This window comes from Amphiura filiformis, chromosome 5, assembly GCF_039555335.1.
Source record: "Amphiura filiformis chromosome 5, Afil_fr2py, whole genome shotgun sequence".
Classification (NCBI taxonomy): Eukaryota; Metazoa; Echinodermata; class Ophiuroidea; order Amphilepidida; family Amphiuridae; genus Amphiura; species Amphiura filiformis.
Genome location: NC_092632.1, coordinates 72,582,161 through 72,600,414, shown reverse-complemented (window position 1 = coordinate 72,600,414; position 18,254 = coordinate 72,582,161). Strand labels below are relative to the sequence as shown.

The following is an 18,254-nucleotide window of genomic DNA, read 5'->3' as shown; positions in this document are numbered from 1 at the left end:
CCACAGCTGTTCTGTGCCTAACACAAGACATTATATAGAAAAACTATATACAAACAATGGTAATAAAGATAAAAATATTGCAGATATAATCTTGACCACCATACCTTGCACCACAGATATTGGGTGCACAGAGATTTTACAATTTATCTTATGTGTGGTCAGTTTATCAAGTCATCAGACCCCTCAAGAAAAAAGTCCTACACCATGTGTCTTGCTTTCAAAAAACATACGCACTCCTACTTTGTTATCGAAATGATCAACATTAATCAGGCATGGTTTGTAAGGTTATAAATTTCTTGCTCCTCTTCGATCGCCGGGCAATACATCATCATCAGTTCTAAGTGGACATTTTACATAAGAGCATGTACATTTTGTCCGGAGCCAACTTAAGTGAATTAATAGGCTGTATGTCTTCCGATATGTGGTGGATCCATGGGTTAATGTAATTGGGTGAATCAGCCTTATCATGATATCGGACAATGAGCCATGCTCTGGTCACATCGTCATGGCAACGATCTCCCCTTTGGACATTGATTGTCCGATAACTTACAGGAAAAACCTACCATTAAAAATTGTACTGATAAGGTGTATAAATAGTGGTTAATCTTTACAAGAAGAAACACACCTTAAGCGGTAAATGCGATCATATTGCTATGAGTAATTTTGGCCAAAGTGGAGACAAATTATGCAATTTTACAACACTCAAACTTTCTTAGGTCTAGAAATGTCATCATTTTCCAAGCGGAATTATCGACTACAAATGCTATCTTTCGTTTTCAATTATACATTTTTATATTTGACAGAAACATATCTTATGTCAAAATGTTGTAAAACAGAACATGATGCAATTATGAATTTGACACATCAAAGAATCACATTTATTGAAAACTAGAATAATAATATCGGAATTCTAATGCTTCCGTTCATTGTTCCCTGTATCTGATCTGATGAAGGGGGCAACATCAACGCGCACAACGTCATCACCCCGGGCACAATCTATATCATTACCACATTCCTTTATAAAAAATAAAGGTGGGTAACAATACAGAGTACTGCCATAGTGACAGTGTGTCAGAATACATATCTCACAATATGGTGAAAAACACCAATATTTTGTGATTACAATCTGCGATTATTATTATACATGCGTGTACATTATTCTACGACATACGCCATGTTCTATTGCTGTTAGTGTTAGAGTGTGTTCGACATACTGAATACCATTTATAGCCAGTCTTGCTTCGCCTTAGTCACTATAACATGTCTATTAGGCCAAAAAAAATAATGCTTTGTCTCAAAGCTCACAAGTCTCACGAGTGGTTTGAAAACAAATGCGAAATGCGATTTTTTATTTTTATTTTTTATTCCCGACTTTTTCCATGGTATTTGGAGAAAAAAATCTGATTTTCACTAATTTTTCTGGAAAAATTTTTAAAAAAAAAAAATTTGAAATAAAAAAAAATTCCGCATTTCTTGTTTTCCAAATCTCACGATTTTACAAATGCGAGCGTGAGCTTTGAGACAAACCTTTTTTTTTTGGCCTTATTTCTTCTTTTCCTCTCATATTGCACATTTTTGACTGTCACTATGTCACATAACGTTGGTCCTCATACTCTCCTCTTTCAGAAATGTACAGATTTGACAAATATAGGCTCTTCCATTTGAACTCCACACAGTGTATGAATTTCAAATGCAATGAACACATTAATAGGCACTGCCATTTGAAACCCATCCTCCCTCTGTGGAAGATTCAGATTGAATCTTTCTTAGAGGGTGTATGGAATTTAAATGGAGCTGCCTAATGTGTTCATTCCATTTGAAATTCATACTCCCTCTGTGGAAGATATTTCCAAAATCTTCCACAGAGGTAGTGTGGATTTTAAATGGAATAGCCCAACTGATGTCAATTCCTCTCAATACTGAGTTGACGTGTAATGCTGCTTTTTGAAGTCTTGTTAAAGATATCATAGATTGATAAGCAATCATTTTGTTTTTATATACTTGTGTCATCATCAAATTTTTAGGCCTAACATTCGGTCTACAACTGTTACGGCAATCAATCAGAAAACACAGTTTATATTTTGATCTGGCACATGTTTAAAATCTGAGCATTTTTTTCCTCTTTTCAAACTGTTATTTTTAAATCATATATCTTTAGTATCTGAAGTGTATCAAACTTAGTCATAAGAAACAGATAATCATATGACTAAGCTTAACTTAGTCAAATCCACTCCTTCAGAAGCACATATAAAACAGAACTTTTCTTTTAGGCCTACAATACCAGACAGATTAGGCCTAAAACACATTCCAGATTCCAATCAAAGTAAATGGGGCCAAAGCAGCACCCACCCAAAACCTTAAAAGTCAAGGCCAACCCTTACCTTACCAAAATGTCAATCATGACCACATAGTGCCCTTAATTGTGCATATTTTGCTGTCTGCAAGTTCGTTTTCAGTCTAAATTCCCCGGGGGGGGCACTTCAATTTGAAATGGATATAGGTGTAGGGCTGGCGCTTTCGCACTAAGGGGCATTCGGTGAGAGCAACATGTAAAAAATATGGGGTCATTGGGTGAGAGCATGATTTTTGGCATTCGGTGAGAGCAAAATGTAAAAAAATATGGGGTCATTGGGTGAGAACATGACCTTTTTTTTTAAATGGAATCTTTGGGTGAGAACCAAAACAGCGCCACAAAAACCTCGAAATCGAATTTCTAGTTCTAAATAGCTTCAAATTTCTTTAGTTTTTTCAAAATAAGTAACAAAATCAGTGATAAATGAAAGTTGCTGTTCAAATTGAACTTGTAAGGGTCTTTGGGTGACAGATCAAATGGAAAAATAGGGGTCTTCGGTGACAGAGCTGGAGCGAGCATGTGTTCGTAAAAAATATGGGGTCTTTGGGTGACAGCGATGCTGAAAAAGGGGTCTTAACAGCCCTACATACGCCACCTCCAAAGTTGGAGTGCCCCCGGCTAAATTCATACTAGCACCATTTTCACTTGGTATGAAGTAGGTCCATATTACTCCATACTATATGTTACATGACAGATTTTTGTGTGTCCTTATATTTTCAAAGTGTGCTGACAAAAATAAACGCAGCACAAAAATAGCATGTAACCCAGCAAGTTGCTGACATTGATAGTAGGGGGTCCTGTCTGGAGTCTTTTATAAACTGTCAGGAACTACCTTTCAAGTTCAAGGTGATCACAGGATGGAGATGTGAGATAGAGGATATCAGATGCACATGATTCAGGCGCTATCATTAAAGGGAATACAAATCTAGAGTCTCATATCTATGGTACGATAGACCCTTAGAATGGTCATTTCAAGACAAGGTTGTTCCTTCAAAGTGTGTGTTGTTTGTATGCACCCTTTTCTTATGCCTTCTCCAGGTGTGTTACATAAAAATGTGAAAACCAAAAAAAATAAATATGCAACACTGGCTTGTGCATATGTTTGCTGCATGGAGAGCCTCGTTTTGGCAGCAGAGATGGCGGATCTGTGGAAAGGGTCTAAGGCTTTATGCCACCTGCTTTATGTGACAATGTTACCACCATTTTCTAAAAGATTTAAATAATAAATCTTTAAGAATTTAGATTTCAATTTAAATCTTTTAGATATAAATCTTAAATCAGATTGCTCACTAGCTACTGTCCTATTGGTATTGATTTTAAATCCATCCAGTGAAATAATAATAACAATGTAATACCAATCCATAAAACCTGAACCTGTATTCTGAAATGCTGCCAAAATTTTCATTGGTACATTAAGATTAGGGTAATAGTTAGTAAAGCATATTTTAATTTAGCAGAACCATTGTAGAAGGGATCCCCTAAACTATTACATAAAAAGATGTTTATTTATTGGCAGTAAATTGTTATACAATATAACACATCATTTTGTCACTTAAATTAGCCCAAAATGACATTGAATTATATTTCCATCTACAGATCTGGTCATCAGCACGTTAGCTAACCTGACAAACAATACAGTTTCAGACTCCACTCTAGGCTATCGTCTTATTCCAATAATGTTAAATGGAATCGAGATTTATTTCAATCTTCTGCAATTCAATTTACACATTTAAAATTGAGATACACACATCATTTTGCACCCACCTTTCAGATCACAACAACCTTATGGATTGTGATAAAGACATGGAATTCAATTGTGTATGAGCAATATGATATATCAATAGTGGTGGAGGGAAAGAAACGCAGAAAAGCTACACCTTAATTTATACGACAATTTGCGACGTTAAACGTTCATATACTGTCCATAACCTTGTCAGCCATGATTTTCTTGGTCAAATAGCTGAATTGCATGATGCATCATGAAGTCAGCAATATATCTACTTGTTTTGCCCTGGGGGTTGAAAACGATAGCATTGCCGAGGATTGCTACAATTGTTCTAGAAATGGTCAGCCACCTCAACTGAATTATTTACAGAAAATCATGCTTTGTCTTCTTGTCATGTTTAAACTTTCTTTTAGACTCAAAACCTTTAAATATGATTAATAATTCAGCGGTCATTTCAATTATTAAATTCAAGTCAAATAGTACAGTATTGACAAGTGTACGATGCAATTTTAATATATTTGTCCTTAAAATATAGTAGTTTGATTTTTTTATAACATTGACAACTGCAAAAAAATTGGTGCGTGTCATGGATCAATGAATGTTCTATACCAGAGGAAATATACAAAACAAAGGGAAACTATACAGACATTAATGTTGAATAAAAACCTATGGCCTACAATGTAAACCACACATGAGAATGTTATCAGCTCGTGCCGCCCCGGACATCATTACCCCGCAAATATCCATAAGTATACATTCACACAGGCCTTGCAATCCCTACATATTCATGTTGGGTTGCAAAGGTAATAGATTTTATGATAGCCTCAAATCCCATGATATTATTACAAATGTTGCACGCCAATTTATTATTCATGTGCTGCCCTTAGCCACGTATGCAACCATGTCTATCAGGCCGTGTCCATCGCCCCCCATGCAACTAGCCAATCAAAGCCACAATCACCGGTCATGTGATTCTGCAAAAGCCACGACCCTGTGGATGATAGAACATTCATTCTGGTGCATAGGTCAAGGGGTTAACACGCTAGCCTTTATGGGTGTGTGTCTGCTCTATGCTGCTGGCTGTCTATATCCTCATGAATTATGTTCAGAACTGAACATGCCTGACATGTAGGCACTCAGATAAAATACATGCACATGAAAATCAAACAGTCCTGCTTTTCACTGTCTAACACCATGCCCTGAATTTAGATTCATTGAATTGTCAGAATGATTAGATTCTCTTCCCCTATAGGTAAACATGAATCATGATTACCCTCAGGACTTGACATAGCCCTAGAAAAAAAAAAGAGAACAAAATATCTTTATTGAGTTGCTTAATTACACCAATGTTAAGTACACATTTCATCCCAGGGCAGGACTTTGGCACCCATTAATAGTCGCCGCTACTTCAGCACGCTTACTCCATTTGTCTGACCAGTCAATGTTGAACCTTCATCTGAGTGGACTTTGGTTCTATTGTGACGCCAAATACTGTCAGGGACATTTTGAACTATTGAACTATTTTCCCGGATTCTATTTTTAGGCATCGGCAATCATCCATTCCGAACAACATCACTTGGAGCCATTCCCAAAGTTTTAATAATTCAAAAGGGAGGATTTCGACTGAAGAGGATTATAAATACAGTTTATTGGCACAAGGAGTGCTAAGATTCAACAGCAAGCTGCCTCAAGTCCGTTCTCTATGAGCTATTTTACAGTCTATAATCTTTGCCCGCAATTTATAGAACATGTTGCAATTATCTTAATTACACTTTAGTTTGCCTTGAAGGTGCTTGTGACCCATTAAATGACCATGTTGAAGCCAATTACGCACTCACATCCTCCCTAGCAGTTACACCTAGGATGACCAACTTACTCAGTTTGTCTCTAGAGGCAAGAAAGACTTAATATAAGAGTAAGTGATGACACCGATGTAAGATTAGAATTAGGGCTATGTTTTAGGGTTAGGATAATAGGATTAAGGTTAGTGTGGAGATAAGGATTAGATTTAGCTGGAGGATCAGAGTAGCGATTAAGAAATTTTGTGATGTTAAAATTAGTACTGGTCTATTCCAGTTGAAATCCATACCCCCTGTAAAACATAGCCTTAATCTTCTACACAGGGAGTGTGAATTTCAAAATTAGGGTTTACAAAATAGGTGACTCTATTTGAAATCTACACGCCATGTGTGGGAGATTAAAGTTGTGTCTTCCATAGGGGGTGTATGTTGTTCTGTTTGTTAATTATTAATTAATTTGTTTGTTAATTGTTAATTTGAGCAGCAATGTTACTAGTCATATAGGGAGCTAATTATGCCACTACAAGAGTGTCGAATTCTGTGCAACAAGTGGGGAATTTCTAACAGTCCTATTGCTCACAAACTGATTAAACATTTCATCTATTGTAATAATGCTGCAAAATTAATTAACAAAATAAAAGGTCTAAAAGGTTAGTCGGTCAGTAACTTCATTATCTACTTACATGTCCGTCCATTTTCTATTTATTTAACATCATTAATCGATAATTTGTTATCTACATTTTATTTATCTCTCTTTTTATCACATTTTGATCAAATGTATCAAGTTCAAATATTATACGTGACCATTGTATTAGTTCCAGTGGGCATAGCATGCACATGGTACCAACCAAATTTCCACTTCAAAGGTTTTGGTCAGGTACGCTCAACATTATGCTTTCTATACAATTCTATTTTTGGTAACCGCAAAATATTATTTAGTTACCATATCAAAAAATTTATCATACATCACGAAGTATCCCTGGGATCACCTTCATCTATCTCCCATAGCCTATGCTTTAAATGTTCCATCATAGGCCTATTAATCATTTATATCTAGACCTACAATCTCACCTGCTCGAAAGGTCAGAGGTCAATCGTTTCCCTGGTAAACATTAAAATGAGCAAAAAATATGTTCGGGTGGAAGTTGAAGGTCATTTAATACCGTTTTCGCACAATTCATGGTCATACAATGGTAAAGTACAAGTTTAAGGTGGCATTTGGTGTAATGTGAAAGTGCATTTAAGCATGCTATGGCTAAGCTAGATGTAACAATGCAAAGACCAGCCAGGACGTGGAATGAATAGCTGGGATTTTTTTCCGTCACATTCAATGCAGAGCTACAAGTACCCTAGCTGCATGTGCGAATTCAATTTCATAAGCGAGTGATAATGGCTGACCACTTGTTAATTAATATTGCATCTCATGTAATCACATCCCCTCCCTGTTGATTGGTGCAACATACTGCTTCCTTACGTCTCAAATGACATAGCAAATGCTATACATTAAGACATCCTCTTCAGAGACAAAATATTCAGTCTATTTTAACCCCATGAGAACTACCTGCCGATTGGCCAAAAAGAGGTTTTCATTATCAATTGGCCCAATCAGTAACATTGTTAAATAATTCCACCATGCAAAAAAATTGGGGTGAATTATTTGCAAAGCTCCATTCTGATTGGTGATTAAAATGAAAATATCATTTAATTGACCAATCAGAGGCAATGTTAGTTCGGCAGGTAGTGCTCAGGCGGTTAAAAACAGGCATATTTGTGGTAAAGCCTTTTTGAAAACTGAAAGGAACTTCAACGACATCAACCTAATAACTTGTACACAATAACAAATTTGAAAATCATTGTTTTTACTTCAAATTCAGTTATCCCTCACAATATTTTGATAGACACCATCAGAATACAATACATTTGAATAATAATTAACCAATTTTAAAATCATCATGTTTTCGTCCACCCTGAAACCTGAAACATACGATTTGCATTAATGGATATGATTTGCATTAATGTTATAGTTGGGACTCTTAATCACATCTGTGTATCAAATGCCTGCAATTTTACAAATAGCATGAACAGAGATAGCCAAACGCAAACATGGACACATCTGGAGCCATGGACTCCATCAAAAATTTTGCCTCACTTTTACATCTCGTTTTTTGTCCAGTTTTGGAAATTCCTGATGCAAAATCACTTGTACATGTAAATGCAATAACTTTTTTAACAATTACTTAACAAGTGTTTGGTTTATTTTATATATTAAAAACAAGAAGTTCTGCTAAATTCAGTCTAAATCTGTCTTGATTGGGGGTACAATTGATAAAAGTGACTGAAAAGAACAAAAAATGGGTCATTTTGCAGAAAGGTGGGAGACACCCCCCAGTCCCCACTAGGATTGACACCCATGGTCCAAGAACCAAAGTGATGTAGCCCATCTGAAGTAAGTAGCTAAGACAGTTTAGTTTGCATTCAATGATTACCTGTACTTTGATATACCGTAAACTAAAGCTGGACGTAGTGTGTTGGGCCTGCATGTACATGTAGTACTTTTTGGTACCCAGTATTTTTGATTGTATTTACTCATGAATTTGAATACTTCTGACTTTAGAATGGCTATTGAACTTCTTCAGGCCATAAACACGACAAGACACTGTCAACTTGTAAGTTGACAAACTCAAAATTGTCCTTTTTATATTACAACATTTACAGTTTTTTAAACAACATGCATGCTGCATGGCCGCGCCGCCCATAGGCATCGCCATATTTGACCAGGTCCCGTCGTCCATTACCTCTACCACTCCCAAGCCTACGGTCTAGTTGTCATGGTACATGTACAGGTTTTCTATTATTGTTTGGCCATTTGTGGTACACAATACCATTATTAATTCTGTCTGGAAAAAATGTCATGCTCGATGCACAAATATCACATCAAAATCTAACGGAATGGAAAAACCGCACCATACACCAAAATGTGCAACTTGCATATAATAAGCCTGGCTATACATTAAACCCAGCAGCGCTAGCATATAAAATATTGTTCAAGGTCCAGGGGTCATGATCTCTCTATGGGGCTAAAGGGATGTGGTGGTCGGTCTTTATAAATCATGACAACAGGAACGAGAAAAACATTGTTGTCCAAAATGTTATTTGTTATGTAGTCCGCCATGTTAAGCAACATGTGCAAATCATACTACATTGTATCTAGGCACTGCACTGATTCACAATGATATGACAGAGCAATGACTGATCCCCCCTTCCTCTTTAACATCAACATTGGACCTCAACCTGAAGAAAATTACACCCATGGTAAGTTATCAAAATCTTCACTGCACTATCAAGTTTGTCATTAGCTCAGCTAAGAGTAGACTGGCCCAGATCTATGCTATGGTTCACTGCACAATATTCATAGATATATATCTTTCAAGAAATTCAGTTTTGGTGAGAAACTTTGGAATATATTACCACTGTTTGACACTTTCATTATTTCCAATCCCTATGCTGTACCCCAAATAGCTTCAAAGCTGCCAAATTTGGTCAACAAAAGTTGTGGTCTGACTATACAATATTTTTACTAGGACTTAGATGATGACCTGTGCCACAACTAAGGGGCCCCATTTGGTATTTAATAGCATTTTGACCAAAGTTGGCTACACACCACTGATCTTTTTTATCTTCAGAACTATGATTTTAAAAACCAATACTGAACAAACCAAGCATGGAATTAGCTGCAGAATTGTGACCAAAGAAGAGTACCATACAACAAGATCGTCCCAAATGGCACTGATGTTTAATCTCACTTCCGAGTCCTGAAACAAATATCTCCCTCAGTCCGGTCTCTGATCTCACTTCTACCAAGCTAACACTAACTTTTGTACCATTCCTGACACTAACACTAGTAACAGGACATTCAGTTCATTGCCAAACAAAACACCAAATGTTGTATCTTCCAAACCCCACCAAATATCAACCACAAATATATATTGGTATTATCAAGTGCCAATCCCATTCATTCCATGGCAATCTTCCAATCCAACTCCTGACACTTTAACTGCAACCTCCAGCTCCACTTCAACAACCAATGATCAACTTCTATTCTAAACTCACTCCTGAGTCCTGACACCAAATATTAACCTCCGATCCCATTCTTGAACCCTGATGCCAAATATCGACCTCCAATCCCACCCCTGATATTGTGGACTATCGACCTCTAATCCTACTCCTGACACTAAATATCAACCTCTCATTCTATTCCAAACACCAAATATCAACTTAACTCTGTTCCCACTCCTAATACCAAATATTGACATCCAGTCCCACTCTTGACATTAAACATTGACCCTCCCTTCCCTCCCTCCTCTGATACCAATTTATATGGCCTCATATCCCATCTCTGACACTAAAATGACTAAAATTAATACCAACCTCTCATTCCATTCTTTGACACAAAAAATATCAACTTAACATACAACCCCTCCCCTGTCATCAAATTGTAAATCTTCCAATATATAAACACTGGACACCAAACATTGACCTCCAATCCACCCCTGATAGTATCCAGGCCTGGAAAAAATAGGAACACAGGAACCTGGTTCCCAGGAAATTTTATAATTTGGAGGTAAAATTTTCAAGTTCTAAATAAAGAAATACATAAGAAATAGTGGGAAATCTCAACTATGTTCCCGGGAAATTGTGCACTTTTTCCAGCCCTGGATAGTATCTACCAAATTAACCTCCAATAGCTTTCCTGACTTCCTGACACCTAATGTAAATCTTCAGAATCCCACTTTTCCACCAAATATTGACCTCCAGTCCCAATTCCACTCCCAATACCACAAAATACTGACTGACCACAAATCCTGACTCCTGACACTAAAAAGCAACCTCTCTCATTCCATGATCCACTCCTGACACCAAATCCAACCCTCTCCCATATCAAATTTTAACCTCAAATCCCACCGACACTAAATATCAACTTCTCATTCCATTCCTGACACCAAATATTGACTTAACATCTAACCACACCCCTAATACCCAGGGGCATTGCCAGCTTTTCTACTTGGGGGGGGGAGGGCAAAATAAAATTTCGGGGGCACAGACGAAAAAAAATTACTGTTGCATCATACAATACATAGAGACGCTATGTCTTCGAGCTTCAAAAAAGGCTTTATTAGGATGATATGCGCGCGTAAAAATTTTGTATTTTACACTATTTTGGCCCATGATCGGGCTGAATTTTGTTTTCTTTTCCTTTGCCCTCCTGATTTTCTCTTTTCATTTTCTGTCAGAAAGGCACTTTTTTCTTTCATTTTTTGTCAGGGGCACTGTCCCCCCCCCCCCTCCTGCTGGCTACGCTTCTGCTAATACCAAGATTACAACCACACTCCCAATACTGACCTCAAACCCCACTCCTGACACTAAATATCAACCTATCCTTCCATTCCTGACACCAAATATTGAATCTTCCCATACCAAATATTGACCTCCAGTCCCACTCCTGACACCAAATACTAATTGACCTCCAGCCCCACCAGTCCCAGTAACAAATATTTGCCTCAAATCTTCCAGTACCACTCCTGACACTAAATACAGACCTCTAGTCCCACTTCTGACACCAAATACCAATTGACCTCCAGCCCACAACTCCACCTCCTGTACCAAATATTGGCCTCAAATCTTACTCCTGACACTAAATATCAATCTCTCTTCCACTTCTGACATCAAATATTTACCTCCAACCCACCCCTGATATCAAATGCTGACTTAAAATCCCATTCCTAATACGGTACTAAATATCAACCGCTCCTTTCATTCCTGACACCAAATATCAACTTCAAAATGTTCAAATTCCTCTTCTGATACCAAATGTAAATTTTCCAATGTCACACCTGATTATCAAAATTAATATTGACCACCAATCTACCCCAAAACCAACTATCATTCCTCCGATCCCTCTCCTGACACCAAATGTAAATTATATATCTTCCAATACCACTCCTGACACCAAATACAGACGCCAGTCCCACTCCTGACACCAAATATTGACCGCCAATTCTACTCCTGCCACTAAATATCAACCAGGCCCATATGCAGGAGGGGTGCAGCTGCACCTCCCCCAAAGTTGATCCCCCAAGTATATAAAAGGTCCCAAAAATCTCAATTGCGAACATAGCAAGCTAAAAATTTAAGTTTTTCATGCTTGGGAAGGTCCACTTTTCACAAAATCGCTCCCTCCTTGGAAAAATGGTCCACCCTTACGAAATCAGCGCTCCCTAAAAATGAATTCTTGCATATGGGCCTGTTCTAATGATCCCACTAATGACATGCAATGATGACCTTCCAAAACATAGAAAGGATCATTTGATTTTGGCCATTTCTCTTTTTACTTGGTGGATTTGTCTTGCCTAGCAGCACTTTCATCTTGATTTCCACTGAGGTGTATTCACCATAATAATAATTTAGATTCAAGAAAAAATTGTCCATTTAGCTTTAAATAAAACAAAACAGTTTTGATTTCAAATTAAACCAGGCCAGCAATAACTAAACTAACATGACCTAAAACCAAGCCCATCCCTGATTCCCTGGTTGGACTGGTATCATAGTTCACATATCACCTAGACACCCAACACATAGTATACAATTACATGATGACCTATGCCACTGTACAACATTCAGCATCGATTGGTTGCATGGGCGGCCATGTTGTTGTGTACTTTCAGTCTGACCAACCACGCTGACACTGTATTCCAATTTAGAAATGTGCATATACACAACCCTATTTACATAGGCCTATGAACTGGAGCGCACTATTCATGTGCATTATACTATGTTAGAGAAGCAGAATAACGATTGTATATAGCATGGTTTAATAACTGCAAACTTGACCTGTATCAAGCATTGAAATACGTGCACACAGCATTTTTATCAATCGCAATGAAGGGATAATTCTGCTTAGGTTTTATGGAAATTCATCAGACCATTGACTACAATTCTAATGAAGTAATGATGTCTGCATAATTATATATGCGGACTATCATTCATATTGCACATATGTTCATCTTGTTTTTAACATATAATGTACATTAAGTTTAGCATGAAGCTAATATAAATTTCACCCTAATGATCCAAATCTGGAAATACATTTGTATAAACTAGGTAGGATTCTGGTGGTTGAAATAAAATATGTGTTTATTCTAAAAAAGTAAAAAACAACCACTGGAATCTGAACAGATCCTATTATGATGAGCATACAGATACAGAAAATAAACATATTTCATTTCTCATCATGAATGATTGAGTTAAGTTTGGTGGTCCTTTTCAAGAAGATGGTGGAATTCATTTTAAGCCCTTTCAATTTGGTTGTTGCTCACAAAAGAGTTATTCACAAAAGCTACCTCTGTGATAAAGTTTAGTTCTGAAATATTCTATGATCTAGATTTTGATTCTAACCAAATCCTTGCTTTGTAAACAAAAAATTCATGTAAACTAAATTTGTTTCTTCCAAGAATTTTTTGAGAATCAAATGGCAGATTCTTGCTGAAACCCTAGCCCTGGATATGTTGTATTAGGTTGCTTAATTACTTTCTGCAACCATAATGGGCGGCAATACCACCAATCCTTCTAGGGTTTAATAGGGTTTAGTGTTTGGGTTAAGGTTAGGTTTAACATATTGCAGCCCATTATGGTTGCATAAAATAAACATACGCCCTGTACACTGCCCTAACATTAGCTATAATTGTGTATTAATTACATATAAAATCAATGTATGTTAATAATATCAATTAAATCAATGTTGGATATGCTATTGTCTAGACCTTGTTATTGTTGGATCCAGTTTAGTTAACACCTGCTATTGTTATTCCTGTCCCAATTTAACAATTCTGGTCATTTGGTACAAGAAAATATTAAATTATAGAAATTATATTCTTTCAATTTTTAACATTTAAAGAAACTCAAATAGTATGTTGTTCAAACATATTTTGGGTATGAGCCAAAAGATTGTACAAACTCATTCATTGACAAATACTTGTTTCAAGCCATGTTTAAACTATGATGTATGTATACCTGATCAAGTTTCCTACCATCACTGGAAAGTTGGTTGCATGTATGCACTCTATTCTGTGTTCAATTTCAAGTACAGTACACTCAAAGAGTGCTACTGCTAGTGCTACTAAAGTAGTGATGAAATAAGGGATATACTGTTTTGACCACATCCAAATCCATGGCTTTACAGTGTCTTAACATTGTTACAACAACATAATCTTAAACTCATTTAGGATGGAAATGAGGGAAATTAATGAAGGGTGACCACTGTTTAGCCTAAACAATTTTCACCCCTTTCAATTTTCAGTAATTTATCAATGCAAGCTTCTATGGATGATTCATGTGAAAATCTTGATTGATAAAAGCAAGGCAGGGCAATTTTGCTACTGAAAGTAAAAGATTAAGTTACTTCAGCAAATAAGTCACTCCTAGTAATCTTTACACTTCAAAACTTAACTTATTCATCTGCAAAGGAATCTGGATTTATATGTCCTGTAAGTCATCCTGAATATTTCTTATTTCATGTATTGCTGAACTATCTACCACAAGACACTTTCACAAGCCTTGGTAGAGGGCCAGTTTCATGCTCTATGTTGTACATAAAGAGGGCACTCTACTTGGTAAATCATATTTTTAAGAAGCAAACATAGACTTGAGACAAGGTTTATTCACATGATTTTGGTATTGATATGTTTTCTACTGAACTGGCTACCACCTGCCCTTCTTAGTTTACAATACAAAACATTTGATCTTTTTACTCTTTGTGAAATTTTTCATAACCATTTTCATTTTTCATCCATCCATCCATATCCCAGACAACAAAAGCTTTGCTAAATGATTTATAAACAAATAATCTGTCCCTACCAAAAAAGATATCAACATTGAACATAGTATTTGTACTTAGCACCAAAACTTGCTCAGCCTGCCAGCAGCTGTTACCTCATAAATCCCCCTGCTTTCTCTGTTTACACCTAGAATACATTTATTTGCACCAACACACATAATGGCTAACTGTTTACAGTTGGGTCAGCTCAGGACAAGGTCTGTATGTCTGTCAGTCTGGCCTAATAGCCTATTACATAATACACTTGTCAACAACATCCAGAGTATTTAGAGTAGTGAAGGTCAATCAATTAGTGACTAGCCACTACTAATTCAAGGCTGCATACCTTACTTCTTAAAGGATTGTATCTAGGTCAAGGGGATTATTCAAGACTGTCTAGCCATGGTGACCTTGCAGTTTTACACCAATTAACACACACACAGGCAGGTATGTACACTGGACTGCATATTACAGCTCTATCTGATGGCTGCCCATGCTGTGCATTTATTGCCATAGGCTTGGATAATTCCCTATCCTTGCACTTGGACCTATACTGGTTAACAAACTACATGGTCAAGCCAAGCCCATTGGGGATTGATTGGGTAACTCTATACTATGTCCAGTGTTGACCAGTGCTATACAGTTACAGTTTACCTATTACACAATTGAATAAACAAGTCTAGCCCATTGACCACAAGAACCAGGACAGTCCAGTAGGTCATTTAAGGTCAGCATTGGTCTGGCTACCAGACTGCATGCTGTCCACTTGGTACATAGCTATTGTACATGTTATGGAGTGATTGAGTCATAGGCATAGGGCAGCATGAAATAAACGTACTGTTTTGATCATGTTGTTATACTGTACATGTGTTGGAGCTATAATATGGCGAATTGCTGACGTAAGCTTACATACATACAATGTTCAATCATCCCTGTTTAGCAGTAATTTAGTATAGGAAAAGGGCAAGACCTTATCTATGACCATGGCAGTGTATGTGTACATGGTCAATTTCTTGAGTGAGTTTAATTTCACATGCTTTAGAATAGGAGTGGGTGAGTGTATAAAAGTGCAGTTGAATATTGATAATTTTGATATGGTTGGATTAATTGAAAGTGTGCTACCGAATGAAGGCCAAATTGATGGATGGTGGGGTGGCAGACAAAAGGCCAGTAAAGGTCAAGATCACACAGACAAATCATTTGCATGTCTGGCTTAGGTGGGCAGGGATATCAATAATAATAATATCATAACCAAATAACCAATAGCCATACCAACTGGCTATTGGGGTTGGGGCCGATTAATATAGTGCAATGTGTACTAGACAGAATTTATTCGCTGTTGCTGTATATGTGTGTAGTACAGATATAGCAGCGTGTACGGGCATGCCGTATACTAGACTAGCACATGGCGCACATGCGGCACCAAAACAAACCAAAACATTACCAATATAGTGTACTATGTCTGTCACATATACTACCAGAAAGTATAGTGTATGATATGACACGGTATGTCTGCAAAATGTACCCGTTAAAAATGTCAAAACGTATGCCCTTACCCCTTCCTAAAAATTGTGCCAACGATTTTTTAGTCCGTGTTGGACAAGATCCAAACTGGAGAACTAGAAAGGGGTACAACATAAAAGTTATTTCAAGCCAAAATTACGTTCGACACTACAGTGTCGTCGTATAGACAGTACCGGTCTCGAAAAAGGTCTCAAAAGTTGAGTCGAGTAAGGTCGATTTGAAAATCATACACAGTGATTAGTTAGTGTATGAGAGGTAAATTTAAAGTATCGCCTAATCAAGTTATTGTAATCTGTCTAAATTTAATACGGTTATGACAATCTAAAATTGGCTGTCATGTAAACAAACAATGTATAGCACACACATACACGGTAGCATTACTCGTTTACATTACATTTTATATACGACGTAAGGATGGGCCCATGGTAACACCACTTGACCATAGCTAAGCGGGCTCAGCTTGCGCCCACTCGGTGCAAAGCTAGAACAACCCTGGTCTAACTTAAACACCGTAAAAGTAAACGAAGACGGACTACGAGGGTTTAGAAAAGGGGGTGTAAATAAAGATAAACTTACCGGCAATGGTCCTCCTGAGTTGCTGGGGACGGTCCTGCTTCCGGCGTGACATCTTCGCCCTAAATGCCGGGATAGCGATGGACGTGGCTCAAACGTGAACAAAGACTGGGGTTATGATAATGAAAATGGCGGCCCTTTAGTCACATATCGCACGGCCGGCTCGACGGGGCTCAACTATCCAGGATACACCTTACACCTGAACTTGAAAGTTGACCAAGCCCCCTTCTGTCCTCGGCAAAAACAATCCGATTGACCAAGAAAGTCTTGTGTAATGTCGTCCGTTGCTGCAGCGACGGCTGCTGCTTAACTATCAAAAGACACGGGCCGCGGTGGCTCGCTGCGGCTATTTTAGCTGAATGAAACTCGGAATGAAAATTATGTGAACTCAGCTTATGGGCAGTTGCAACCACGCCGCTTCCTGATTTGATCAAATGACACAAAGTTGCACAGGTCTGTCTCACTCTCGTATGGGCAAGCTATCTTGACTTGCGTAGATAGTTGCTGACCAAGCAGCTCACATTGGGTAAAGACCTTCCATGAGTGGACCATTAGTAGTACTGGCTGGGCTGTTGTTTCGGTTTAATAAATGAAATCTGCGTCATGCAATCAGCGAAAGCGTGTTTGCGCCGATTTCTGTGCGATTGACCGATGCCAAATAAATTTAGCGCTTGACCCAAATAAGCTCGAAGGTGGAGCTACATAACCAGTCCCGTGCATAACTGACAGACCTTGCGCACATCAGGTACTTTTTCCTCAGGCCATCTTCTTTACTTATCTTTTACCCATATATTTACCTTTTTTCAATGTTTTGCTTTTCAAAACATGATATATATCTAAGAAAATCTATTTTATGTAAACATGGTTTGTTTATGATCTTAAACATGGAATTAAAAAAGTTTTGTGTTTCCTTTGGCCACTTATGACGTAGTGCTCTGAAATGGTCAAGCCACACCCCCACTGTCCATCACATTCATATTCATGTTCAAGTCATAAACTTTGTAACTTTTTCAGCCAGCGTGGCTAATCCGTGGACCAAGACTTGTACTATTTGTGCCGGGTATCTGTGATTGTTGCAAAATCTTTCAACAGCTAATTAGATCATAATTGGCATTAACGGAAATGACAAACTGCACTTTTAAAAAGTCAAAATCGTGAATTTTAAGAGGTTAATTTATCGGGTAAGTGAAAATAAAATCGGTCACTCTTAAAATTTTGCTCCCACGTGTTTCGCATCGTAAGAAGATGCGCAGTGTTCCTCTACGATAGTAAAACAGGTGAACTTTCTGTGATTACTCACTTTGTGACTAACCAATGAGATCGTAGTATGCAAATTAAGGTCGGATCACCGGCTTCTTATTTGCTAGTAGCCAGGGGCGTCGTCTGCGCTTATTTGCGTAACGAAGCAAC

General features: G+C 37.6%; 1 protein-coding gene across 1 annotated transcript in view; it reads right to left on the bottom strand.

The window, feature by feature from the left end:
• Window positions 1-17,591, bottom strand: part of LOC140153667 (B-cell lymphoma/leukemia 11A-like) — a 205,322-nt gene extending 187,731 nt beyond the window's left edge. The window contains 1 exon segment of the mRNA XM_072176473.1: window positions 16,848-17,591. Coding sequence (XP_072032574.1) covers window positions 16,848-16,899 — 52 coding nt within the window. The 5' untranslated portion in view covers window positions 16,900-17,591.
• Between the last annotated feature and the right edge of the window lie 663 nt (window positions 17,592-18,254).